The following is a 27,681-nucleotide window of genomic DNA, read 5'->3' as shown; positions in this document are numbered from 1 at the left end:
ACAAATATATATTCAGACACTCAATTCAACATGTATTTATTAATAACCAGTTATGTGTCCACACTCTGCTAAATGTTTGGAGACTGAAAATACATTGCTAGGTGCAACTACATTTCTAATAGCAATTTATTTAATTATTGTTCTGGAGGCAGGGATAAATGTTTGGCACATTAAGTAACAAAACACGGCAGACTATTAAGAACCTATGTAAGTTTAAAAAGGGAGAAGGGGAATAATGAGATAAATAAAAAGAGATGAACGTAGACCCAAACATTTTAATGAAAGGATAGGACTCAAGATGGGCCCAAAAAGGTTTGACTGGCTTGGATTGGTAAGAGATATGCACAGTAACCCTAATCCACTAAAACAAAATTGTATGGAGGTTCAGAGCTGGATACAGATATGAAAACCAAGTGGATTTAACACTTTATAGCACATCTCAATTGATACAAGCCACATTTTAAGTGTTCAATAGCCACATGTCCCCAGTGGCTATAATGCAAGTATTCGACAGGAAGGAAAACAATAGTGAATCATAAGCATGGAGGTAACTTTATATGCTATATACAGAGATACACCTGAGCCCAGCATTAGACATTGAAATTTCATTTTATAAACGGAATTATTTTGCAATTCATGTGTTACAGAACTTTAGGCTGGAGCAGGAGCTACTGAAGCTATCTTTCTGATGCACCTGCTCCCCAGCTTCATCATGCATACATCATTTTATAGTATTACTACGCTCAACTTTTTGAGATGGGGTGGTAAAAATGGGTGGTAACCCTGCTGCTGCATCTAAGTGCCACTATAGGTATTCGGGTCAGATAATCTTTACAGGTTTGGATAAGCCACCTAACTTTATGACTTTTTCTTCTGTGAACAGAAAGTTTGAATAAGATGGTATGTAACATACTGTTCACCCCTGAGATTCTATAATTCTGAGAAAAGTTTTATTAAGTACTTCGTTTCTAAGTTGACTAACTCGTAAAAGTATTGCATTAATAAGCTGTTGTAACCTCACAGAAACAGTTAATATAAAAAACATGTTTTCCTTTAAACTGGTTAATTAAGGAACAAAGCTCTCATTTAGGTTGTAAGATCTTACACTTGGCTCCTGTGTCACCACTAGATGTTTAACTAAATCAAGAAATCAGTATGCAAAAAGAACCTATAAAGCAAAAATAGTATCACAATGAAGTAATGAAACAGATATTATTGTTGAGAATTACAAGTATATTAAACATAAAAATCTCCTTATTTTATCTGCAGAAAACATATTCTAAAAATCAAACAATTCTTAAGTATATTAGAGAGTGCTACAAATCATTAACTCAAGAAAAACATAATTATTCATAATTTAGAGATGGAGTAAAAAAGCAAAACTAAAGATACAAATAGAATTTAAGATACAAGTTTTATAAATATTACAATTCCTAAATAATATGTATATAAAATAGTGTTGAGTAATTTCAAAAGGAAATCCATTACAATTAACTCAAATATTAGTATATATTCTACAGAATAAATTCACCTAAGAAAACTACAAACATAAATATTTTCTTAATTAATAATTTTTTTGGTTTTCAAAAAGAATTTAGATTTTACATCTTACAACTTATATAATGTTGTCTGACATGTCCTGCTAAAAAATCTGATTTTGTGTCTTAAAATTTATTGTTTACTGTATTACAAGCATCGTATCAGACTTAAAAAAATTAAAGATCACTATAACATGGTCTTTATCCTAGTAAGACTTCAAAAAACTTTTAGTAAAATAACATAGAATCTTTTTTTTTTTTTTTTTTTGAGAGTGAGAGTCTTGCTTTGTCACCGAGGCTGGAGTACAGTGGAGCAATCTCAGCTCCCTGCAACTTCTGCCTCCTGGGTTAGAGCTATTCTCCTGCTTCAGCCTCCCAAGTAACCGGAATTACAGGTGCACACCACCACACTCCGCTAATTTTTTGTATTTTTAGCAGAGACTGGGTTTCACCACATTGGCCAGGCTGGTCTTGAACTCCTGATCTCAAGTAATCAACCTGCCTCGGCCTCTCAAAGTGCTGGGATTACATGCATGAGCCACTGTGCCCAGCCTCTTTTCTATTCTACTCTAAATTATCATTATCAACAACATAAGTTGTTTGTACACATTCCTAGAATGGTACTAATATTTATTTTGATACATTGTTGAGATTAAGGTGATTTCCCCAAACTAAAAAGAAGAAAATGAAGATTAAAAAAAGGTTTAAAACTCCGAATTATCAAATAACTAATTGTGCTAAGAGTACAAAACCTGGTTGATGATAACAAGATGAATTAAACCTAAGCAGCAAGTCTGGAAGCAATTTTCTTTTTCAGTTAAATTTCCTTTACTATGTTAACGAAAATTTAAGTTGACACCCAGCACACAAATTAATTTTTTTGCAACTAGATTGGACCCACCAAAAGATGTAATGTTTAAACTCTGGTGATCCAGAAAGAGTAATCCATTGTCCTGTCATTCTGATTATACAATTTGGTTTGGCAGTAGTATTAAAGCTTATGTTGAAGATCCTTTCTGCTATTTTGTAGGGTTAACAATGCTAACCATTCATTATCATTTTTCTCTTTTGGCATTTTGTACACTTACATTAACTTTTCTTTTTAGCATATGGGTTCATTATAAACTCAGAGTCCTTCAAAATTTATTTCAATTAACCATGATTATTATTCTATTTTAAAAACATATATTATTACCAAATTGGTCAGAGACCTGTAAGTTGGTTCCTTCGTCATTTCAGGAGCTCTGCCTCATCCCACATCCAGTATCAGAGAATCCAAACTTATCCTGACTTTTCCTTATCTAAGACATAGGACGAGCAACTATTTGGCTTTGTTTTGTGTAGAATATAACTAGAGACCAAAATCTGGATGCTAGGAATACACAGAAGTATAGGTGGTAGGTAAAAATGCCACTGTATTTGTGTTGAGTTGTTTCTCAGGAAGACTAACAGAAATATATATATATATATATATATATGTATATACGTGTATATGAAATTTTTTTATTTAAAGGTTAGGAGTATACAATGGTTTTTCAAACTCAACGTATTATGTTATTATGCTACACTCTTAATATAAACTTTCACAGACTACACAGACTTTGTACTCTATTATGAATAAGAGGTCAAAATAAGCAGATGCTCAAAAATTCACGTAGGTAAAACAATGATTAAAAACTTACATACGCATCACTGACCAAAGCAATTAGTAGGTTTAAAAAATCAAAACATAAACACAAGTTCATCAATATTAGGCACTGGCCTTCAGAAGCCTAATTTGATATTGTAGCAGGTCCTCAGAGGAGGACTTCAATGCTGTCAACTGAAGAGAAAGTCTTACATTTTTGCATTATGCATGTATATCACAGAACTTACCTTTCTATGATTATTTATTAGTGGCATGACATAGAGCAAATTATTTAACCTGTGAGTCTTAGTTTGTCTGTTTTAAAAGGCAATAAAAAAAAACCATTATCTTAGGGTAGTTGCAAGATCTGAAACAATATACATAAATAATTTACCCTGTTTGTCATAAGAAGTGCCCAATAAAAGGTAGTTACTATTACTAGGGAAATACAATATCAGAATAAAGAAAGGAAATGACCTCATTAAACTCTGCATAGGGAAAAGCCATTACGTTAGTACTTACTCAGTTCTGTATGCTAAATATTGAAACAATACTAAAACACTATTACAATTCAAAAAAGCACTGTTCAGAAAGTGATAGCCTACTAATCTTATGATTTGAGGAATGACTGACACAAAGTGGGAATATTAAGCTCAGAAGCAAACAAATCAGAGTAGTCAGTAGGTTTCTTCACTAATCTGAAGAGCAGCCATTCCTAAATTTACTCATGAGAACATAAAATAGAGAAAAAAATGTGTAGTTAAAAGTAGTATTATAGAGCAGGGGTCAGAAAACTATGGCCTGTGGGCCAAATCTAGCCGGCCACCTGTTTCTGTAACACAGTTTTACTAGAAAACAGCCCTGTCTGGTTCATACTATCTATGGCTGCTTCTGAGCTATAACAGATATGAGTAGTTGTGTCAGATACTATACAGCCCACAAAGCCTGAAAATATTACTATCTGTCCCTTTACCAGAAAAGTTTGCCCTTCCCAGCTATAGATGAATATTTTGTGATAAGTATATCTGTAATAATAAGTGCAACAAGCTGGACAAGAAAACTATATTTAGGATAACATTTTATAAAAGTTGTGTGTGGATATGTGTATGAATTGAGAAATATATACATTCCTAAGTATTAATCAGAAAGTAAGGGCTAAATTTTATTCTGCTGCTTTTCTACATTTTCCAACTTTTTGCAATGATGCATATTAATTCTGATATAAGATTATAATATAGCTTGTAATGAAAAGAACAACAAAGGGGAGTAAAATTTCTCTGTAGTGCTGTAAAGCAGTGGTCAGCAAATTTTTATAGACAAGATCAGACAGTATTTTAGGATCTGTGGATCATTATAATCTCTATTACAACCAAACAATTCTGTCACTGTAGTGTCAAGTGACCAATGGACTTTACTTAATGAGTTATGTTCTATAAAACTTTATTTGTGCATAAGGGAAGCAGCTCTAAACCCTCTTGCATGCAACTCTTTCTCTTGAGTATACCCACACTCCCCTTTCTTGAGTGTGTACTTTTCTCTTTGTAATAAATCTCCATGCTTTCATTATTTTCTGACTCCTCCCTGAACTCCTTCTCACAATGGTATCAAGAGCCTGAACATCAGCTGAAGTCAAGGTCCCACCAGTGTGTGGAAATCTCACCTTGCCCACCTGTATTATCTTCATTATGAGCAAGGCTGGAACATCATCAGCCCCATTTTAGAATCACTGGCAGTCAGTTGTCCCAAGAACAAGTCAAAGCCAAGGGTAACTCTCTTTCAGAAAATGGAGTGCAATAGCCAAAGAACAGGACCCTAAATTTTAATACCATCTTATAATTCAATTTTTTTTGTGAACATCAGAAGAAATGGACTCAAATGTTATATGTGCAGGCCTTCATGGCTCTTTATCAAAATCCTGAGCTTTGCAGGAATTCCTGCCTTTGTTTTGCTCATATCCCTTTCTTTAAGGGAACCAAATGAAGAACCAGATATCCTAGATGATCCCCTTTTGGAAAATACACCTCTCCAGAGCCTTCCTCCACCTCCTAACCCAGACACAGTCTGGCACCCACAGCAGCTTTTCCCTCTCACTCAGCTCCACCTTTGACTCCCCAGTCCAGTCTTCTCCTAGTTCCACTGTCTCCAGCCTCCAGACTCCCACTAGTCTGCCTCCTTACCATCCTATATGCCCTTCCCTACCAAAGGAACAGAGCCCTGCTGGGGTCACCTGCAGTGGTGTTTCTTATCCTTCTAAGGGACCATTATAAGTTATGCCCTCTTAGGGAGGTGGCCAGTGGGGATGCTGGGATCATTCAGGTACATGTACCTTCTATAATGTCTGATCTAGCATGACCCAGACAGAGGTTGAGCTGATTTTCAACTAAATTCATGAAGGAATTCTGGGCTTTCTCACTCTCATTTGAGTTAACTTGGGGAGATACTCCTATTCCATATGTTGCACCCCTGAAGAAAAGCAGAATATTTGGGCAGAGCCCCAGGCTTATGCTAAGCAACCTGTCATCTGAAGAATATGCTGTGGGGGCCATGTCTGTACCTAACAATGACTCTAACTGGAACTATCGACAGGGTCAAGTTGATCTAAGAAAAAGAAATCATATGTTGATTTGTTTAGTGAAGGGAATGAAAAAATGTACACAAAGCCTGTAGACTATAAAAAAATAAAAGAAATAAATTAACGATGAAAACCCAGCTTTGTTCCAGAGATCCCTTGTGGAGGCCCTAAGAAAACATACTAACATTGACCCCAATGCTGATGCTCACCAAACTTTACTCACACACACTTTATTAGCCAGTCAGCACCTGACATCAGAAGAAAATCACAGAAATTGGCTGTGGGATCCCAATGCCTATGAATCAAATGCTTGATGTGGCTTTCATGGTATTCAACAACAGGGATGGGGTGAATATGCTGAAAGGATCTAGTGTGGCAAAAAATGAGATGGATAACAGGCCCAAATAATAGTAGTCATTATAAGCAGCACTCCGCCACCTTAGAGTCACCCAGAGGGACGCTTCACCCATGGACCAAGCAGGCCTACCCGAAAACTTAAAGGTAATGGTTGCTGCTTCAACTGTTGGGAGGTGCAGCACTGGTGCAATAAATGTCCCAGCCAAGTGAGCCCACCCAGACCCTGTCCTTACTACAAGCAGGAGGGCCATAGGAAAAGCGATTGCTCTCATCTCCAAAGGCAGAGAAGGAAACTTGATACCATAATGATCATAACCAAGGACTGAAGGGATCCAAGGTTCCTGGTGGCTTCCACAAAAGGCATGGTCATCACAACTAAGGAGCTTTGGGTGACTCAACATGGCAGGTAAGAATATTAATTTCTTAACTGATCCAGGGGCACGTCACTCTGTCCTGAAGGCCACTCCTGGACCTTATCTTCCAATAACTGCACTGTCATGGATGTTGATGGCACTCCAAAATCAAAACGCTTTGCTTTACCCCTGAGCTGCAGGCTACAAAACTCTGTGTCCCATTTCTTTATTGGAATGGGATTTCCTGGCCAGAGTTGGAGTTACTTTACATTTATTAGGCCCTGGGAAGCATTCCTTTCAAGTACCGGCAATACTTTTTTTTTTTTTTTTTGATGCCAGTATCAAACAGGAGATTTCTTCCAAAGTAAGATCTGGAAATGGACTTATGAGTATGAGACCAAGAAACCCCTGGCAAAGGAATATATGCTCAGCCAGTGATCATCTCTCTAATAGACAAAAATAATTTCCCACATAAGCATCAATATCTCCTCAAACAAGAAGCCAGGTTAAGACTTTAACCTTTAATTGGTAAGTTTTTAAAACATGGTCTCCTAGTTCCATGTCAGTCTCCTTGTAATAGACCTGTCCTCCCTATCCAAAAACAAAATGAAGAATATGTCTAGTTCAAGGCTTACAAGCCATTAATGAGGCTGTAATACCCTTACATCCTATAGTGTCAAATTCTTCTACCATATTTACCTAAATATCAGAAGACACCAATTGGTTCATGATATTAGATCTTAAGGATGCTTTCGTTTGTATCCCTTTATGCCCTGTCAATATTTGTTAGCTTTTGAGTGAACGAATCCTGAAAACAGTATTTCCTGGGAGTACAGCTGGGTCATACTGCCACGGAGCTTTAGGCATAGCCTTGGCATGAGAATTAAGGAGGCTAGAGCCACAAAGGGAAGCCATACTCTAATATGTGGATGACATCCTTGTATGCAGACCCACTAAAGAGGCCTCAGATAAGAATTTTATTCAAGTTCTAAACCTCCAGGGAGAAAGGGTATCCAGTCTCTCCATCCAAGGCCCAGATTTTCTAAACTGGAAGTAAAATATATGGGTTACATCCTAAGTCCAGGAAACTATACCTTGTCCATCAAACAAGAGGAAGCTATCTTAAAGGTCAGGCCTCTACAACCAAAGAAGCAACTCAGAACTTTCCTGGGTATGGCAGGAATTTGCAAGATTTGGATCCCAGAATTTGGGATAATTGCTAAGCTACCATACGAAGCTCTAACAGGGCCAAAGCATGAACTGCTTGAATGGTCAAGGAAATAAAAGGCTTTATGTTCTAGAAGAACAAAAGGGGTGTACACAGTAATAAACCACACCTGTTGTTCTTATATTAACAATTCAGGATTAGTTGAACTGCAAGTTCCAAAGATTTACCAACATAATTTCAATATAATCCCACTGCTCAAACCATCTAAGACTCCACCAAAGAACACCTACCAAGTGTGATACAGTTCTTTCCTTTGACCTTTAATAGCTATCTTATTACTATTACTCTTTCTCCTTAGTTGTTTAACCTCCTTGTAAGTTTTTTGTCCTCTACACTGCAGCAGTTCCATGTCAAAATGATGGTCATGCAATGATTTCAATCCCTGCCTTAGATTCAGAGTCTCCTGATGACTCACCCTTGAAACCCTTAGGCCAGGCAGCCAGAGATTTCCATGCCCTTGCTAGGCAAGGCCAACAACTCTAATCATCAGAAAGTAGATACAGAAGGCTGACCTTCTCCCTCATCAATCCTGAAGAATGAGAGATGGAAATCTCTGAAGGGGAGGGGGAAATAGAAAAGGAATAAGACAGGGTGGTTGCAGGAAAATCAGAAAACTCCAGGCAGCAGTTTTGTATAACTAGCAAAAGGAAACTGTTGAAATAGCTGCAGAAGCTAGGGGTTGATAAGACCCTGAAAAGCCAGGATGAGAGTCAAGCTAGCTAAGGCTGACTGGACTCCATATGGATTTAACAGAAGTTCACCTAGGATCTCATTATACGCTCACTGACATACGAAATTACGCACCCACCAGCACTGTAGTGGTTCCAGGAACACCCGTATTTGGTGTAAAACTAGATAGCATCACAGTTCTGAGAAATATCCACCCTTATAGCAATCTTTACACATATTCCATCCCTTGGTTAAAGAAAGTCATAAAGGTAGCAACCCCAAAAACTGCTGCATGTAATTCTCTCTTAAGTATGCTCACACTCCCTTTCTTGAGTGTGTATTTTTCTCTTTGCAATAAATCTCTGTACTTTTCCTTAAAAGAACACAATCAAACAAAAACTTCCATTTGCAGACAATGAAATCTGAATTTCATATAATTGAACAAATTCCAAAATACTTTTTCCCCCTATCATTTAAAAATGTAAAAACTATTCTGTTTGAGGGCTGTGCAAAATCTGAAATTGAGCTGATCTGTTCCATGGCTTACATGAAAAGAAACAGATTAGAGAAGTGTAAATTTGTTTTTGTTTTTGTTTTGGAAGGGGACAGGGTATCACTTGATCACTCAGGCTGGAATGCAGTGGTGCAATCTCAGCTCAGTGCAGTCTTGACCTCCCGGGCTCAAGCAATCCTCTTGCTTCAGCTCCCAAAGTAGCTGGGACTACAGGTTAATTTAAAATTATAGAACAACTCCATTCAGAATATCAGCATCTGCCTTTCTCAATATCTCCCATTTTCATTATTAAAACATTTTTATAAAGAAATCTACAACGATGAGACATTCTGTTTAATGTTTTCTGACCACAACTCTTCTGAGTTAGGAATAACATTATGAATACTTAGCAGTACCTAAGAGTATTCTCTTAGCATGACTATAATGCCCTTGCATAACAGACATAAAGCCTTGCCATCTAAATCTATAACAAATTAATCTATACCCCCACTATACTTCAAAGTATGAGATTAGAAATCCACTTTTCTTTTCTTGTTTTGACATGATGGATATTCACTGGTATTTAAAAGTAAAAAACTTAGGTTTGGCAATACAGGTGGTACATGATACGTTGTTCAGTTATTACATCACTGTAATTTCTAGTTTGCCAAGCAATAGTGCAAGGTGAGGAGAGCATAACAAATATTCTTGTTACAACTCTTTAACTCTGTGGTTGTGGCACAAAAGCAGTCATAGGCAATGGCTAAACAAATGAGTGTAACTGTGTTCACTAAAATGTAAAATCCTATACATTTTACAAGTCATACATTATTTTTCTTTTGATTATTTTCAACCATTTAGACATATATAAAGCATCCTTAACTTAGAGCCTGACAAAAATGGATGCTGGCAGTTAGCCCTTGTGCTAGAGAAAAGAACCAGGACCACTGAAGATTAGTTATAGGAAAGTAGAGTTAAGGTTAATGTAAGGGGACATTACTAACATTTTACTAGCATCTAAAAATGAAAGTAGCCACTGTATGAGGTAGTATACACATTTCATGGAAAATATTGAGCCAAAAGCTGTTCCATCTGTTGGAAATGATGAGAAAGGAACTTCTAAATTGAAATAATGAGAGCCAAAGATGCTTCCAGATACAATTTTTGCAAATAATTCTTACCTAAATTTTATCCCAGTAGCAACTCTAGCTTAATACTAGCAGTGGATAGCTAATAGAAGCAGAAAGGGAGAGAGAAGGAAGGAGAGAAAAAAACAGAGCAGTGGGGATGGGGAAGCAGAACTAATATGAAATACGTAATACATGTAGTTTTATGTTAGAAAGACTTTGTGTGAATCCAGTCAGCCAACCCATACTTGAAGAAAAGCTCTTGGATCAACATAAAGAGATTGGCAAAAACTGTACATGGATATGTTTTAAAATAAAAATATAAGGTATGTATTCATTTTTTAATGATTCTGGTTTAATTAGCTTTTAGATTAACAGACCAACTACTCATTTCAGTTGCATAGATTAAGAAGGTTTCCATGTATACACTTAAAACTTTCATCATACATTTTTTATTTTTACCTCATAAAGTGTGTTGTATGTGGTGACAGTCACAGTGTTTGTATGCAACATCAGCCTTTCTCCAAGCAGAGTGAAAAGACTATGGGTGTGCATAATTTCAACTTTTCTCCTGGAGAGAAGGGGGAAAATAAAACACCATGAAGCACATTGGATTATCAGATCACATGACTTTTAGATAAGAGAAAACAATTTACAAGCAGATACAGAATCATACAAGTAATTATTTTTATGAATTTCCATCTAAAGAAACAACAGTTTATAACACAACTGTGTCCTAAAGTTCCAAGATGACTATTGAAAGACTTCTCAAATAAAGTATCTGTGTGAAATAAAATGTGAAATATACAAATTACGGAATATTACATAAGTATCATTGTTATTTTCAAATTTTTAATAACTATTTAGAAGTTTTTTATTGGGTTAAAATTACTGGTTTCCCCTATCATACAGACGACACAATTTTTAAATCATTTCTGTCCAAATTCAAAGTTTATAACATGGTCTGTAACAAACCTTAACATCCAGAATCTAAAATTATGCTTAAAATAAATACTTTAGCTTAATGTTGGGGTCATAAAATAAAATAATTCTGCCTAATTAAAGAAAATTCATCATTGCTTGTATTTGTGGTCTACCAATGGATTTTAAAAATACCTTTCTACTTAATGTTGGCTATTTAATTGTGTCCCTCCCACACCCATAATTAGGATAGAAGGTTCTATTAAAGACCTCTTGGAACTCTTAATATAGATGTGGACACCAGAATAAAGGAACCAGAGTTTGGTGATTACTTGAGCTGTAGTTCAAGAATTACTGCAGACCTCTCATTTGTGTCACTTCCTTAGAATTCAAGATCTGGGCTAGGTTTGGTAGCTCACACCTATAATCCAAGCACATTGGGAGGCCAAGGCAGGTGGATCACAACGTCAGGAGTTCAAGACCAGCCTGGGCAATATGGTGAAATCCCGTCTCTACTAAAATTAAAAAAAATTAAGACAGGTGTGGTGGTGGCACCTGTAGTTCCAGCTACTCAGGAGGCTGAGGCACAAGAATCATTTGAACCCAGGAGGTAGAGGCTGCAGTGAGCCAAGACTGCGCCACTGCACTCTAGCCTGGGCAAGAGAGAGAGACACTGTCTCAAGGAAAAAAAAAAGGATTCAAGATCTGGATCATTTTCTCTCTCAACTCTCAGTATTTCGTTTCTTTCTTGGATGTTCTATTGCTCTCTGGATTTGGCAACTGTGAAACAGCCTGACAAAGTAAACACCGAACTCCGGTATCTTTCTTGTGGAGTCCACATCTAAATTACAGTTCCAGCCTCTCTTACAGCTAAGTGTGGCCATTTAACTGAGTTCTAGCCAATAAAATGTGAACAGAAAACTTGCAGATTATTTTTAGGCCTGGCCCATAGGAAAAGCACTCATGCACATTTTCCATGCTCCTTCCCCAAGCCAGCAACACAGGATCCACAGGAGGAAGACAATGGAGCCACAAGGTGGAAGACGCTGCCTGGGTCTCTAAATCAACTGCTTGGGAAAACCTATTTGGATTTTAAGTGAACATAAAAAAAAAACTGCTAGCCTGGTAAATGACTGGAATTTCATTGTTTATCAGTTACGGCAACTGTTGTTATCTTAATTAATACTGAAATCAAATGAAGCATTTATTGTGTACCATTCATCTGCAAGAAATCTCTTCTAACATCAGCCTCCAAGATCTACACTCCATTACAAAAGACACAGGGCTGTAGATCCCCTCACCCTAGCCACCTCAATCAAAGCAAGGAAACAGCAAAACGACCTAAACTCAAGAGGAAGCCAGGGCATCTGTCCTGTGGCTGTCTTTGCAAAACACTTAAATATGACTGAAAAAGGTCAAATGGATATTAAAAAAAAACAAAAAACAAAAAAAAAAAACAGGGCTAATGAGCATTATGGGACTATGGAGGCGAAGCTTTAAATCTCTTCCAACTCAAGCCTCACCCAAGAAAAGGAGGCCTTAAGCGTTCCTTTACTGCCAATCAGGAAAGAACAAATGACAAAGCATTGCTGTTGAAATAGATCTCTGCTATAAGGAGCTGGTAAACATATGTCTAAATTAGTCGATCTGAAGGCCAGCTCAGTGGCTCATGCCTGTAACCTTACCAGTTTGGGAGGCCAAGGCAGGAGGCTCAATTGAGCTCATGAGTTTGAGACTAGCCTGGACAACACAGCAAAACCTCATCTCTACTTAAAAAAAATAATAAATAAATAAATAAATTAGCTGGGCATGGTGGCAGGCTCCTGTAGTCCCAGCTACTCAAGAAGGGAAGGATGGCTTGATTCCTGGATATCAAGGCTGCAGTGAGTTTGGGCCACTGCACTCCAGCCTGAGCAAGAGTGAGACTTAGTCTCAAAAAAGTTAATTAATTAGTTAATCAATTAATTAGGCTATCTGAAATTTAGAATAATCTCTTAACTGTGCCGCTACTACTTCAGCTACCAAAGAAATCCATGCCCTCTTGATTATCTCCTCCAATGCAAATGTTTTTACAGATGCTTAATTCTAGGTTTGAGAGAACTTTAAGATACTGTGCATACACAAGGGAAGAGATAGGTCAGCTTTCTCCTGTAGTTGGCTTTAAAACAATACTTACCAATAAACTTTACTGCACAGCAGTCAAGAGATAAACAAAATGCCATCCATCATCTCAGTCAGGGAATGGTGCACTAGCCCTGTATACCACATGACTTTGTTCCTTATATGACTTCTAATGAAAGACCTAGCTCTATGGATTTAGCTCAGGAAAGGCTTCAGTGGGGCATTATGCTGGAAAAACTAACCTCGTAATTACCTTCAAGACATAAAGAGACTTCAATTTTTAGTGCCGATTTGTTTTATATCTTGAGTTTGACAGGATTTCTGCCCACATGGATCGAGAGTGTAATCTATTTCTTTTTTTACAAAATCTTGTAATCATGCAAATTATAGATTATTAGTTTACTATACATTCCACTGAAATGTATTTCAATTTCATTCTTCACAAAACAGTCTTTTTGGGGGGGTGCTCAAAGATATTTCTTGTTACTGGGTGTGGTGGCTCACGCCTGTAGTCCCAACACTTTGGGAGGCCAAGGTAGGCAGATCACTTGAGGTCAGGGGTTCAAGACCAGCATGGCCAACATGGTAAAACACCATCTCTACTAAAAATACAAAAATTAGCCCGGCATGGTGGCATGCACCTATAGTCCAGCTACTCGGGAGGCTGAGCCAGGAGAGTCGCCTGAACCTGTAAGGTGGAGGTTGCAGTGAGCTGGGATCATGCCACTGCACTCCAGCCTGGGCAACAAAGCAAGGCTCCATCTCAAAAAAAAAAAGATACTTCTTGTAACAATTCAGAAAAAAATGGGAAAACAGTAAAGAAAAAAGAAAACAAAAAAAAGAAACCCCATAATTCTATAACCCGGACATAATCATTATAAAAATTATTTTACATTCAGATTAACTGCTATGCATATGACTCCATATATGACAGACAGATAAAATGAGAGGAATACAATGGCAATTGTTCTATATAAGGTAATTTATAGTTTACTTTAAATCAATAATATATTGTATATTTTTCAGTGTCATAAAATATAACTGATAAAAATAATGGAGCATGATTGGCCGAGCACAGTGGCTCACACTTATCCTAGCACCTTTGGAGGCAGGAGGATCACTTGAGGTCAGGAGTTCGAGATCAGCCTGGCCAACATGGGTGAAACCCTGTCTCTACTAGAAATACAAAAATTAGCAGGGCATGGTGGCAAGCGCCTGTAATTCCAGCTACTCAGAAGGCTGAGGCTGGAGAATCACTTGAACCCGGAAGTTGGAGATTGCAGTGGGCCAAGATTGTGTAACTGCACTCCAAGCTAGGTGACAGAGTAAGACTCTGTCTCAAAAAAAAAACAAGTAGCCTAATTATTTTATCCATTCACTACTGTTAGCCATTTATGTAATTTCCAGTTTTTCTACCATAAACAAACTTTTCCTATAGGTGAATCTTTGGGCATAACCATGGTTATTTCCTTACGATAAATTATTGTAACTGAAATGATTGGGTTAAAAGCTTTTCTATTTCAATTTTTATCAGAACTGACCTCCAAAATACGTACATTTATATATCTACTATTAAGGTATAAACGCATTTTACCAATCTTATGTATTATAATAATCAGAAAAATAGTCAATATGATATGTAAAAGGTAGATCTTATTTTCAATGACAAGAAATGCTGATAAATTAAAAATTTCTAACCATTTACACTACTTCCAAGAACTTCCTGATACTGTTCTGTGACCCTTTTCTCTGTGTGGTCACCCTTTGTCTACTAATTATAAGATCCCAAATAATATCAAGAAAATTATCCCTTTGTCAACTCATTGACAAATATTTTCCACTTTCTGAAATTCAAAGGATTTTTAATTTTCTTGAATAAAATCTATCAAGTTTTGATCCTGTCATTTCTTTATTTGAAGTTAACGCTGGAAAGACTACCTACATCTAGTAAATACTTAATACTCATTCTTTCTAGTATAGCATTTTAAAATGATTTGTATTTTAACTAATTTTACATAATAATTGTTTAATTGGTTTTGTTAATCATATACAATATAGAAATTAATAAAGTGTAGGGAAATAGAAAGTACAAGAGTTAAAATTCTACTATCCAAAAGTAACACAATAAATAATAAACATTAGACATCTTTATTTATAGAGAGTAAGGGAAGGCAAGAAAAGAGAAGGGAAGAAAGAGGGAATAAGAAATTATAGAAGAAACTTATACTAAATTTTATTTTAAACAAAAAGCATCAAAATATAATTTTACTCATATTTAAAAGAAAAGAGATGAAACAAACTTTTTTAAAAACTTCAGATGACTTTTTTTACCACATGAAAGACTACTTTTTTAATTAAAAATTTCATAAGGCTTATAAATAGTTATGAATAAAACAACGTGATACATAATTAACTAAACATTTCAAATTTAGAAAGTATTAGCCGGGTGCGGTGGCTCACACCTATAATTCCAGCACTTTGAGAGGCCAAGGCAGGCAGATCAACTGAGGTCAGGAGTCTGAGACCAGCCTGACCAACATGGAGAAACCCCGTCTCTACTAATAAAAAGCAAACAAACAAACAAACAAACAAAATTAGCTGGGAGTGGTGACGCATTCGTGTAATCCCAGCTACTCGGGAGGCTGAGGTAGGAGAATTGTTTGAACCCAGGAGGTGGAGGTTGTGGTGAGCTGAGATCGAGCCATTGCACTCCAACCTGGGCAGCAAGAGCAAAACTCTGTCTCAAAAAATAAAATAATCAATTTACTCTGTATAAAGACAGATAATTAGCATCCTCATACTTTATGTCACCTAATTTTTGTGAGTTATATTGCTATTTGAACATCAAGGTTTCAAACACTTAAATTATGTTCATCTTAACACTGCTATTATGTATGAGTTGTTGGGTTTTCACCTACTTATGAATTCACTTCCTTGGCCACATCTTCACCATTTCTGGTTTCTTTCTTTTGATTCATCTTTCAATTGAATGAATGTCATTCAAGAGAAGATGAAGAAGTCTGTGTTCTGAATTCTGACTTGATGTCTACATACTTAATAATCTGGCAGGGTATAATAGTCTCCTTCTTTCAGAACTTGCAGATATTGTATATTTCTTTTGCCATTGAATTCAGCTGGGAGAAGTCTGAGGCCAGCCAAATGTTTAACCAATTGAAAGTACTTCCCTTTTTGCCTAGTTTTTTCTTTTTCTTTTTAGGAACTCTTTTTTTTTTAATCACTAAACTTTGATTTAAATACTATATGTTTTAATGTTACTATTCTGTGTCAAATTTTCCTAGAACATGGTGTGCTTTTTCCATACATTACTTAAGGGACTATATCTCATTTCCAAAAGGAAATTGTTTCAGTCCTTGACTTGATCCCTCAGTGTGATATGTTAATACAAAAACTTGGAACCCCACTTCGATCACAGAACATCAATCTCAGTTCATTCTCCTTGTTTCAAAAAAGAAGTATTTTCACTCACCAAAAGTCCTAAAGAACAAAAATCAGCGATATCTAATAAATGCCTATCACTTTAAAGTCGAGATTATTAAGGGGGAAATCTAAGAATTCTGTTGACTTTACAGGGATAGAAATGAGGTAATGATACTTACAAAGTCACTCCAGAATCTTTGGGTTCTTTTTTTTAGCTGTCAATATTTTGAATGTATGGCTTTATGTGATGCTGCTTTACTTGTCTGATTACATTTGAATTTGTTGTTTTGGATGGGGAGAGTCTCTATTTTACTGTATAATGTTTATTTCAATAGGTTTGGACAAGGAAAACTCTTTCATCCCTCTTTATCATCTTGATCTGGAAGTCCACAGTTCCAAATGTTTATTCTTTGTAAAATGTTTGTGGTTGGGTTTTTTTTTTTTTTTTTTCGGCTGGGTGTGGTGACATGGTTTGAAGACTTCTGTTCTGACTTCAATTCAGAAATTAAATAATTTCCCACTGCCAATTATTAAATAATTCACATTTTAATTATGTTCCTAGTATCTAAACGTACATACATCAGGATGTGTTTCTGTGCTTTCTATACTACACCCCTTCTTTAAGTTTATTCCTTGATTTAAAAGTATACTAGACTTATTACAATAAATATTCATTATTCTTATTCTTCAAACTTCTATTGACTGATATTTTTACTCATTTTTTCATCTGAGCTTTTGAAGAGTTTTTTATGACCTTTAAATAAAATTTTTTTTTAACAGAATGACATTGTTTACAAAATGATTTATTAAAATTCTATCTTTATATAATTGAGCCTTTCCATTAAGGTACATGGTATAGTTCTCTGTTTACTGCATTTTAAATTTTTTAATGGTTTTCAGGAAGCAATTTATAATTGTATTTACATTTCCAACTTCCTTTGGCTATTATTGTATATATTATTCTGTAGTAAGAAGCATTAGTTACCCAACTAGTAGATATTATTATAATTTCTGATCTTCTTCAATCTGTCAGGACGACTGTAATGTTATTTCAGATTTCAATGTACATCTCCCCAGCATTTTATTTTGAGGCTAGAATGAAGGATAAAGTATAGGAACTCAATACTATCTGCATCAATGTTTACACGGAAATCATATCAAAACACAATTCTGCATTAAGGGAGAATAGGATAAGTCTGTTGATGATTACTAGTGAAGCAAAACCAGGCATTTTTTTTGTGCTCCTGTAATTTTATCTTATTTATTAATGACTTGATATTACACCTCCCATTTTTTAATTGATGACAGAAGTATTATATATGTGAGAAGAACCCAATAAACAAACACATAAAAATATAAAGAACAAAATGATGTTATTACCAAGAACTAGAAGTGGACCTCTTATATGTCATCATAATGTACTATATATATTTTTCTTATAATTATAATCTGTCCTGTAATTTAAAAAGGCTTTCCTTATTCAAAAGCTTCTCTCTATATTATCTCAGTGAGGTATGAGAAAGTTTGATTCATTTTGTTGGTTCCTTCAAAACATCAGCTTTGTAGTTAGTTATCTTTTCAACAGTTCAACAGCTTTTATTTTTCTAGTTACTTCATGTTAGCCTCCATCCTTACTAATTTACACTTCCTCCTTTACTTTATTGTCCTTTAATTAATATGAGTTAATTAATCAGTTAAATATGAATCATGTTATGAGTACAAAGTTACTCTAACTTTTTATTTTTCAATAATGGAGGTATTTATTTCTGATAAAGTTTTTGCTTTAATGTACAGAAAATTTTAGATAATTTCCACTTTTTCTTTTATTTTCTTCTATTCTCTAAATGATATCTTGACACTGCTTCTTAATTTCTAAGTATGTAAGATATTTTTGCACAATTTCTTTTTTCTTTCCAATTTTATCACATTATGGTCAGGTAGTAGTATCCAATAAAATGTCTACTTTGTTTGCTTTGTTCATTTTATGGCCCAGGACATGCCTTGTTTTTTTCAACCTTCTTTAGCCATGAATTATATCCTCAAAATATGTAAGACTGAACATATTTATGTTGAGCCAAGTTTTATGAATCTATTACTCAATATCTCTATATCTATATGTATTATCAAATCCTCCCATTCTGAGAGATACGTCATCTATACCATTATTATATTTTATCAAGTTCTTATTGCATCTCAAATGAATTTTGCTTTATATTTTTGACAGGCACTATTTGATGTTTTCAGATTTATGAACTTAACACCATCTACTTAAATTGCTGCTTTCAAACTACAAAATGCCTTTCCACATTCTCTTTTGAACTTTTAATCTCAAGTTCAACTCATTCTGTTTTGGGCTTTCAAATCCCATCTGATTTTTATAGTGTCAACAAATTTCTGTTTTACTTTTTTTTAATCTCTTTATTCAGTTATTTTTTAAAATCTTAATAAATACTCATGCAGCCACCAACCAACTAAATAAATATTTCTGGATACCGGTCCATCATCCCATTCTTCACACTCTACTTGAGGATAACCAATAATCATAAATTTTGTTTATTTTTCCCCATGTATATCTTTATACTTTTAAATTAGATGAATATCTATTCATAAGCAATTTACAATTTCGTGTTTACATATTTTTGAAATTTAAATAAATGGCAACATTATTATGTATCCTTCTGCAACTTGTTTTATTGCTTTATATTAAGTTTGTGGAAAGTAACTTTATATCATTCATTTTTAGTTTTGAATATATCCAATTGTATGACTATACCTTAATTTATCTGTTCTCCCATTCTATGTTGTTTCCAACTTTTAATTAATATTAACAATGTTACACTGAACATTGTTCACACATATGAGAGTTTCTCTATGTCAAAGAGAGAGTTACTTAGTCATAGAGTACAAGTATCTTCATCCTTTTTAAAAATTGTAAATTGTTCTTCAAAGTGAATGTACCAGTATGTAATTCCACCAGTGACTGGAGAATTTTCACTGATGTACATCCTTTGTCAACACTCGATACTGTCAACAGTTTTAAAAGGTACCATCCTGATGAGCATTAAATGCATGTTTCATTTGCACTTTCTTGATTACTGCTGAAGTTGAGTATATTATCCATACGTTTACTGCTAACTTAGGTTTCCTCATCAGTGAATTGTCTGTTTACATTCTTCATGATCCTAACAGATTTTCTTTTTCTAATTTATTTGCATGATTTTTCATATGTTTAGGATGCAAATCCATTATATCCTAGATAAAGTGCAACTATCTTCTTTCACTTTGTGGTTTGTCTTTTCACTTTTTATGGTATCTTTTAAAGTACTTTTTATTCTAATGGTCAAATTTATCGTTTTCCTGTATGATTTGTGTATATTTATTGTTTTAGAAATACTTCCTTAATCCAAGGTGATAATACTATTATCCTAAGCCTTCAAAGAGTTTTAAATTTTGCTTTTCACATTTTTACTAGCTTTACTGAGGTATAATGCACATACCATAAAATTCACACACATTGTAAGTGAACAATTGATTAAAAAACTTTACATAGAGTCATGCCACTATCATTACAATACAGTTATAGTCCATTTTTATCATCCTAAAAAGTTCCCTGTGCCCACTGGCAGTTAATTCCCACTCACATTGCTAGCCCCATTTAACCACTTATCTGCATTCTGGACATTTAATATAAACAGAATCATATAGTATTTTTTGCATCTGGCTTCTTTCACTTCACATAATAGTTTCAGGACTCATTATGTCATAGTATGCATCGGCAATTTGTTTCCTTTTAATTGCACAATAGTATTCCATTGTATGGACATACAATATTTTGTTTATCCATTCAACTGACTGACTTTTGGATTGCTTTCGGTTTGGGGCTATTATTAATAATAGTACTGCCCAGGCGCAGTGGCTCACGCCTGTAATCCCAGCACTTTGGGAGGCTGAGGTGGAGGGATCATCTGAGGTCAGGAGTTCGAGACCACCCTGACCAACATAGTGAAACCCCATCTCTACTAAAAATACAAAAAAATCACCAGCCATGGTGGTGGTGTGTGCCTGTAGTCCCAGCTATGTGGGAAACTGAGGCAAGAGTATGGCTTGAACGCAGGAGGCAGAGGTTTCAGTGAGTGGAGATCATGCCACTATACTCTAGCCCAGGGGGCAGAGTAAGACTCCGTCTCAAATAATCATAATGATAATAACAGTACTAAGAATATTCATACAAAGTATGGTTATGAACATATTATCACTTCTTTTAGGTACATGCCTAAGTGTAGTAATGCCAGGCTGTACAGTAAGTTTTTGTTACCATTTTTAAGAAATTAGGAAATCCTTTTGAAATATGGCTGCAGGATTTTACATTTCATCAGCAATGCACAAGCATTCAATAAAAACTCTATGCTGTAGTTTTGTTTTCATTTAGTCATAACTATAGTCTAATGTCCTTTATGATTTCTTTTTGACTCAGGGATTAGTTATGTTCTTAACTTCCAAATACTATGCAATTTCTCAAACCTCTTTCTATTGCTGATTTCAAATTTAGTTTTGTGTGGTCAGATAGTATATTTTGTTTGATTTCGTTAGTTTTTAATTTTATTGACAATTATTTTATGTTTTACAGCCCAATTCATAATACATTTTGGAGAATGCTACATATACATTTAAAAACAATTTTGCCAGCTTTAGGTGGAGTGTTTTATAAATTCCAAAATATTACCTAATAGGTTGTTGAACCGGGGTGGTGAAAGTATGCTTTCATTAATTGTTAGTTATTCAAAGGGAATGCTTCTAACATTTCATTACTAAATAGGAATGTGGAAAGTTTTCAGTAGATACGTGTCACCAGATTTAATAAATTATTTTCTATTTGTGGTTTACTAAAAATTTTTATGATGAACGATACTGAATTCTATGAAAATTTTTTGCACACATCATAATTATATAACTATTTTCTTTTGTTAATAAGTAGAAGAAATGTTGTCCTGATGTGAAACCACACTTACATTCTATGACTACTTGGTTATGCTGTATACTTTAAAAAAAAAATAACTGATAGATTCATGTTCATATGGGAGATTGATCATATATTTCGCTTAATTCATAATCTATATCCAATTTTGGTACCAAAGTTGTACTAATTTTATTAGGTGAAATAGTGGCCGATTCCTTCTTTAGCTAGTCATGTAAAAGTACTTTATAAGTGAATAATACAGTTTTTTTTCAATCTTGCCATTACTCTGTTTAACAGTCTTGCTTTCTGTTTCATTTACTTTTACCCTTGATTATATCTTTTGCCTTTTTAGACTGACAATGAGGTAAGCATAACTGAGAACCTAGAACAATGAAAACCTAAGTGTCTTTCTGCTTTTAATATAAATGTTTACAACCATGAATTTTCTACAATATCATTTAGACCAAATCTCACAAGTGTAAATACACATATTTTTATTGTATTTTATAATTTGCATAATAAACAACTTGTTATAGTTATTTAGAAGCTACATATTTCTATTTTTTAAGTTAAAAAAAGTGCATTTAAAAAAAGAAGGGAAAATGGTAGGGAAATGAGACATTTTTTAGACTTAATTTTTTAATTTTTGTCATTGATTTCTTGTTTAATTTACTGAGCCTACTTTATGTCCTAATTTAAAGTGAAAAATGGTAGGGAAATGAGAAATTTTTTAAGTTTAATTTTTATCATTGATTTCTTGTTTAATTGCACTGTTTGCAGAGAAAGTCATTTGTATGACAATTTATATAAATTTATTGACACTACTTTATGGTCTCATTTAAATAATTTCTATAGTTTTGTGTACTTGAAAAGAATGTGTATAATATTCAAGCTGCTAGATTTTTTTGTTTCAAATTACACTTTTGAGATGTTTTGTAATTACTCTTTTAAGGAGAAAAATGCGTTAAAATTTGTAAAATACCCTTCCAAATTTAGTCAATAATAGATTTCTATGACTCACCTACACTAAGTGTATATGCATTTGAAACTGTTTTATGTTTTTAATGAGTTATATCTTTTTCATAATATGGTGTCCCTCTTCATCCTTATTAATTTTCTGGACTTAACATTTACTTTTATGTATTTAAATAATGCTATACCAGCTTTTAACATTTAATTTTTAAAATAAGTAATACATTTACCTAGTTAAAAATTATGACATAAAAAGATACACAGAGAGATTTTACACCCAACTCATCCCTCTTATATTTTCACACCACTCACAGCTCCACCCCCAAACAAGTGAACACTTTATGATTTCTTATTTCCCTATCATTTTCCCCTTCTGTTTTAAAGGCGCTTTACTTTTAGAGCAATTTTAGGTTGACAGTAAAACTGAGCAGAAAGTAGGAAGTCCCATATGTCCCTACCTTTACATGCACACAGCTTTCCCCACTGTCAACATCCCTCACCCAGAGTGGTACATTTGTTATAATTGCCTCTTAACTTTTTAAAGCAAATAAAAATATATCATTTGTTCCTTTCCTTTAACACACAGCGTATTTTTTAAAGTATATCACCACTCTATTAATCAGAGATGGGACCTTTATTAGCACTAAAATCCACTAAGTACTTGGGTCAACCTACAGACTGCACCTAGCTCTGTTTATTCACAAATATGTACTATATTGTTTTCTTTACTAAATTATGTTTCTTTTAATATTGTATGGCTAGCTTCCATTTGTTGTTCCCCTTGTCCTTGTTGTGTTCTGAAGTTTCACTTTGTGCTAAGATTTCATGCTATTTTTTCCTGATTAGAATTCATTTACTTCCAAACTCTGAGAAATCAGCTCTTTGATCAATTTTGTAAAACTTTTCAGTAATGTACTTTGAATATTGCCTCTTCCTCATTCTCTCTTCCTCTTTTCTGTAACTCTTATTAGCCATATTTGAAACCTTTCCTTCTTTCTTTCTCTCTCTTAATTCCATGTTTGTCATCTTGTTTATCGGTGTTGAATTCCAGGAAATTTCTTCAGTTCTATCTCCCAGTTCACCAACCCTTTTTGAAGCTTTGTCTAATCTGTTTAGTGTTTCCATATAGGTGTTCATTGTAATTACTACCTTTTCATTTCCAAAAATACACCTTTATGCTAAACATTCTAGGTCAGTTTTCCCTGTCATACACTATGTCCTCTAAAAAAGACTGGCAAAATCTTACATCAAGACTTCACTGAATTATAGATTTAAATATAATTTAAATTATATTATATGGCGGCAAGATGGAGTTGGGGAAAAAAATGGCATATGCTTCTTCACTCCCAGTACTCTGTCACCAAGTGTACTTATAGTTCCGTGTGTGTGTGTGTGTGTGTGTGTGTGTGTGTATCCTCTTCTACAATCCTGGCTTTGTTTCAACTATTCCTTATATCTATAGTATATCTAGTCTCCCTTACTTAACTATTGTTTGGCACTGAAATTTTAAAAATATTTTTAAAATATTAAAAAACTTTTTTTTAATTTTTAAAATATTTAAACTCCTAGAATATACAGCTTGTTAGACATGTCTTGTCTGAATTTTGTGCAGTTTTTGTGATTTGTTTCCCTTACTTAACTATTGTTTGGCACTGAAATTTTAAAAATATTTTTAAAATATTTAAAAAAATTTTTTTAATTTTTAAAATATTTAAACTCCTAGAATATACAGCTTGTTAGACATGTCTTGTCTGAATTTTGTGCAGTTTTTGTGATTTGTTTGTTTTGTTTCATTGTTCTGCTTTTCTTATTTTGGAACTCCATTTATGCCATTATTGTAATTTGCTTTTCTCCCATGTCACTCATTTTCTTTTAATCCTTCTAAACTCACATTTTCATCTATTGATTTCAGTTTTATCTTCTGGGTATTTCACTATGCTACTAGTCACAGAGTTTATCTGCTTTTGAGCAATTTCCAATTTTATTTTTTGTGTGTATGATCATTCTTTTCCTCCAATATTTTTCCAATGTTTTGTTAGCTCATAACTAAATACATTCATGCTATCTGTGGTAGTCTGTTTTCACACTGCTATGAAGAAATGCCCAAGATTGCGTAATTTATAAAGGAAGTATCACAGTTCTGCATTGCTGGGGAGGCCTCAGGAAATTTCCAATCATGGTGGCAGGCAAGGAGAAGCAGGCACCTTCTTCACAGGGTGGCAAGATGGAGTGAGTGAAAGCAGGGAAAATGCCAAATGCTTACAAAACCATCAGATCTCATTTGACTCACTATTATGAAAACAGCATGAGGGAAACTGCCCCCATGATCCAATTACGTCCACCTGGTCCCACCTTCACAAGTGGGGATTAAAATTCAAGATGAGATTTCAGGTGGAGGGACACAAACCAACCATATCACTATATCAACATTTATTACAACTTTTTTTATTTTTTTTTCAGATGAGGCTCTTGCTGTATTGCCCAGGCTGGATTTGAACTCCTGGGCTCAAGCAATCCTCATGCATAAGCCTCCTAAGTAGCTGGATTACTTCTCCAAATTCTGTTTAGTGGTTCTTTCTCAGAAGCTACTTATTTATTTTTTTATTTATTACTTAGGATGGTAAATTTTTAAAGCAAAATTGCTATATGTTCCATAGCAGTATTTTTCTGCTAAGAGCTATTCAGGTACTGGTTACTTTAACTTATTTTTAAAAATGTTTTTTATCTGATACACATGCACTGATGATGTGCCAATTCTTCTGATGAAGCCAAATTATCTGGACCACCCATCTGCAGAAGACTTCCATGCATATGTGTAATAGAAGGGACAAAGGTAACCTTTTTGCTTTCAGAATTCAAAAACTTTCTGTCTCTATAGCCACAGTGATAGACTGCTTGCCACAAATACAGCTCATCTGTGTAGTTCTTTGTGCTAAATCTTCTGCTTTTCTGAAACCAATCTGATTCATAAAAAAGCTATGCTATCAGGCATGATATGTGTATATCTATTATTTCAAAGATCTATTTTTGTAATTTAGGGTGAGTCTGTCATCTTCAGAAATTGTACTTTCCCTGACACTTCATATTTTCTATAATTGAACTCTCTCACCATTCTCTGTTGTTTCTCTTCTCTTTAGCCTTAACAGCTTTTACTCAATCTTAGCAACTTTAATCAGTTGATACCCATATTCTGGAGTACATACATTTGCATCTGTCTTCTACTTGTGATAACCATTGTGATAGAGAGTACACTTTTTACTTCTTGTTGTACCATTTATACATTTTACAAGAAAAGAGAAGAAAATAAGACATCTTAAACAACCATGTTTATACAGGAAATTGCCTGCTTATTTCAAATTTTGTATTAACTGAGCTTCCATCTTTTTGTATATTTTTTAATGTGCTTTACTGACATTTTTAGGAGGTTGCATCTAGGGCTACAATCCTTTAACTTTCTCCAGTCAATTTATTTTAATTAACTGAAATTAAATAAGTTATCTTTATCTCTTAATATAAAAAGGTGATATGTTTCTTCACTCCCAGTACTCTGTCACCAAGTGTACTTACAGTTCTATGTATATATATAGATATATATATACACACACACATATATACACACAAACGCACGCGCGCGCGCGCGCACACACACACACACACACATATATATATATAAATAAAATATCCTTTTATACAATCCTGGCTTTATTTGAACTATTCCTTATGTCTATAGTATATCTAGTCCCTTACTTAACTATTGTTTGGTGCCAAAATTTAAAAAATATTTAAACTCCTAGACTACACAGCTTGTTAGACATGTCGTGTCTGAATTTTCTGCAGTTTTCATGTTTATTACAAAAATGTCCTTTGTAAATTTAAGTAAGCACCCCAAAAAAAGGCAGCAATGAGGTTCTCGTAGGACTGTCATCTAGTATCATTTAAATTATAGTTGCACTACTTCCTTGACTTAATTAGTAAGAAAAATATACTATTAAGACCATAGTCATACACTGGATAGTGCAGTATGAACTGCAATCATTAGGCAAGTAGTCATCTCTTACAGAAAAGTGGTCATAGAAAGTACCTAAATTCTGGATTTGGGGAAAGAAATGAGGTATTCTAGCATCTTTAAGTCATAAAACTAATCATTAAGCCCTACTGCTAGAAACTAGTAACAAAATACAGACTCAGCATGTAAACATAAGCTCAACTCTCAGAAAGACCTTAATATAAACGTGGTAATTGCTTGTCAAAAAAGCTTTCCGTGAAATCATACCCATATGTGCATCATTTTATCTTGACAAAATATTTTATTACAACTTCAGAATAGATAATACTTTCTTTTCAGGAAGAATATAGAAATAAACTAAATTATATTACTTAAATCGTTAATCTTGTTCCATAATCTACTTATTAATAAAATATTATTTTATAAAACACTTTTACAACTTCTACCACAGAAAGCTATTATTTCCTCTGTTAGATTATTCAAGCCAAATTTCATGTCATATTACATACAAAACTCATACAAACATAATCTCAATAGTTATTTCTAGAATGCATTATGACAAATATCAACTTACTTGTGACCTAAATGCTTCAGAAAGTATCCCAGAACCTTCAAAGCTTGAACCCAAATACTTTCACTTTTAGAAGCCAATAATTTGTAGATCACCCTAAAAATATATAAATTATCTTTTAAAAATTTACTAGTATCAAAAACAAAAACACTATACTTTACAAACAAATTATACGTAATATGAAATATAAAACTTCTCTGAAGATTTTATTCTTAGGATTATTATTCTTTGGAAAAATTAAAAACTAGCATGCTTTAATAATTTTTCTTTGAACATGTCCTTCAAATATATACTCAAAAGGGCAATGTGACTGGTGTTCATTAAGTACTGCATCCCAACATACAAGACAGAATTTTCAGTTTTAAGACACATGCTTGGTTAGACCATATCTCCTCTCTCTAAGAAATGGCCCCAATATTTAAACCTGATAACCCTATCTTCCTTCTTTTTAAAAAAAATTTTTTCAGTGGCACACGCCTGTAATCCCAGCACTTTGTGAGGCCTAGGTGGGTGGATCACGAGGTCAGTAGTTTGAGACCAGCGTGGCCAACATGATAAAACCCCATCTGTACTAAAAATACAAAAATTAGCTGGGCATGGTTGTGGGCGCCTGTAATGCCAGCTACTCGGGAGGCTGAGGCAGGAGAATGGCTTAAACCTGGGAAGTGGAGCTTACAGTGAGCCAAGATTGTGCCACTGCACTCCAGCCTGGGCAACAGTGTGAGATTTAG

General features: G+C 34.4%; 1 protein-coding gene across 10 annotated transcripts in view; it reads right to left on the bottom strand.

Annotated features, from left to right (window-relative positions):
* NBEA (neurobeachin) overlaps nt 1–27,681 on the bottom strand; it is a 743,003-nt gene that overhangs the window by 524,987 nt on the left and 190,335 nt on the right. For all 10 annotated transcript variants that reach the window (XM_012465562.2, XM_064361756.1, XM_064361759.1 and 7 more), the window contains exons 17-18: nt 26,954–27,046; nt 10,427–10,535 (exon numbers count right to left, since the gene is read on the bottom strand). In XM_012465562.2, the coding sequence (XP_012320985.2) occupies nt 10,427–10,535; nt 26,954–27,046 (202 nt within the window). The remainder of the gene's footprint in view (nt 1–10,426; nt 10,536–26,953; nt 27,047–27,681) is intronic.

The sequence above is a fragment of the Aotus nancymaae genome, unplaced genomic scaffold (assembly GCF_030222135.1).
Source record: "Aotus nancymaae isolate 86718 unplaced genomic scaffold, 86718_ANA_hifiasm-v0.15.2.pri h1tg000043l, whole genome shotgun sequence".
NCBI classification, from domain to species: Eukaryota; Metazoa; Chordata; class Mammalia; order Primates; family Aotidae; genus Aotus; species Aotus nancymaae.
This window is presented reverse-complemented; position numbering and strand designations above follow the sequence as displayed.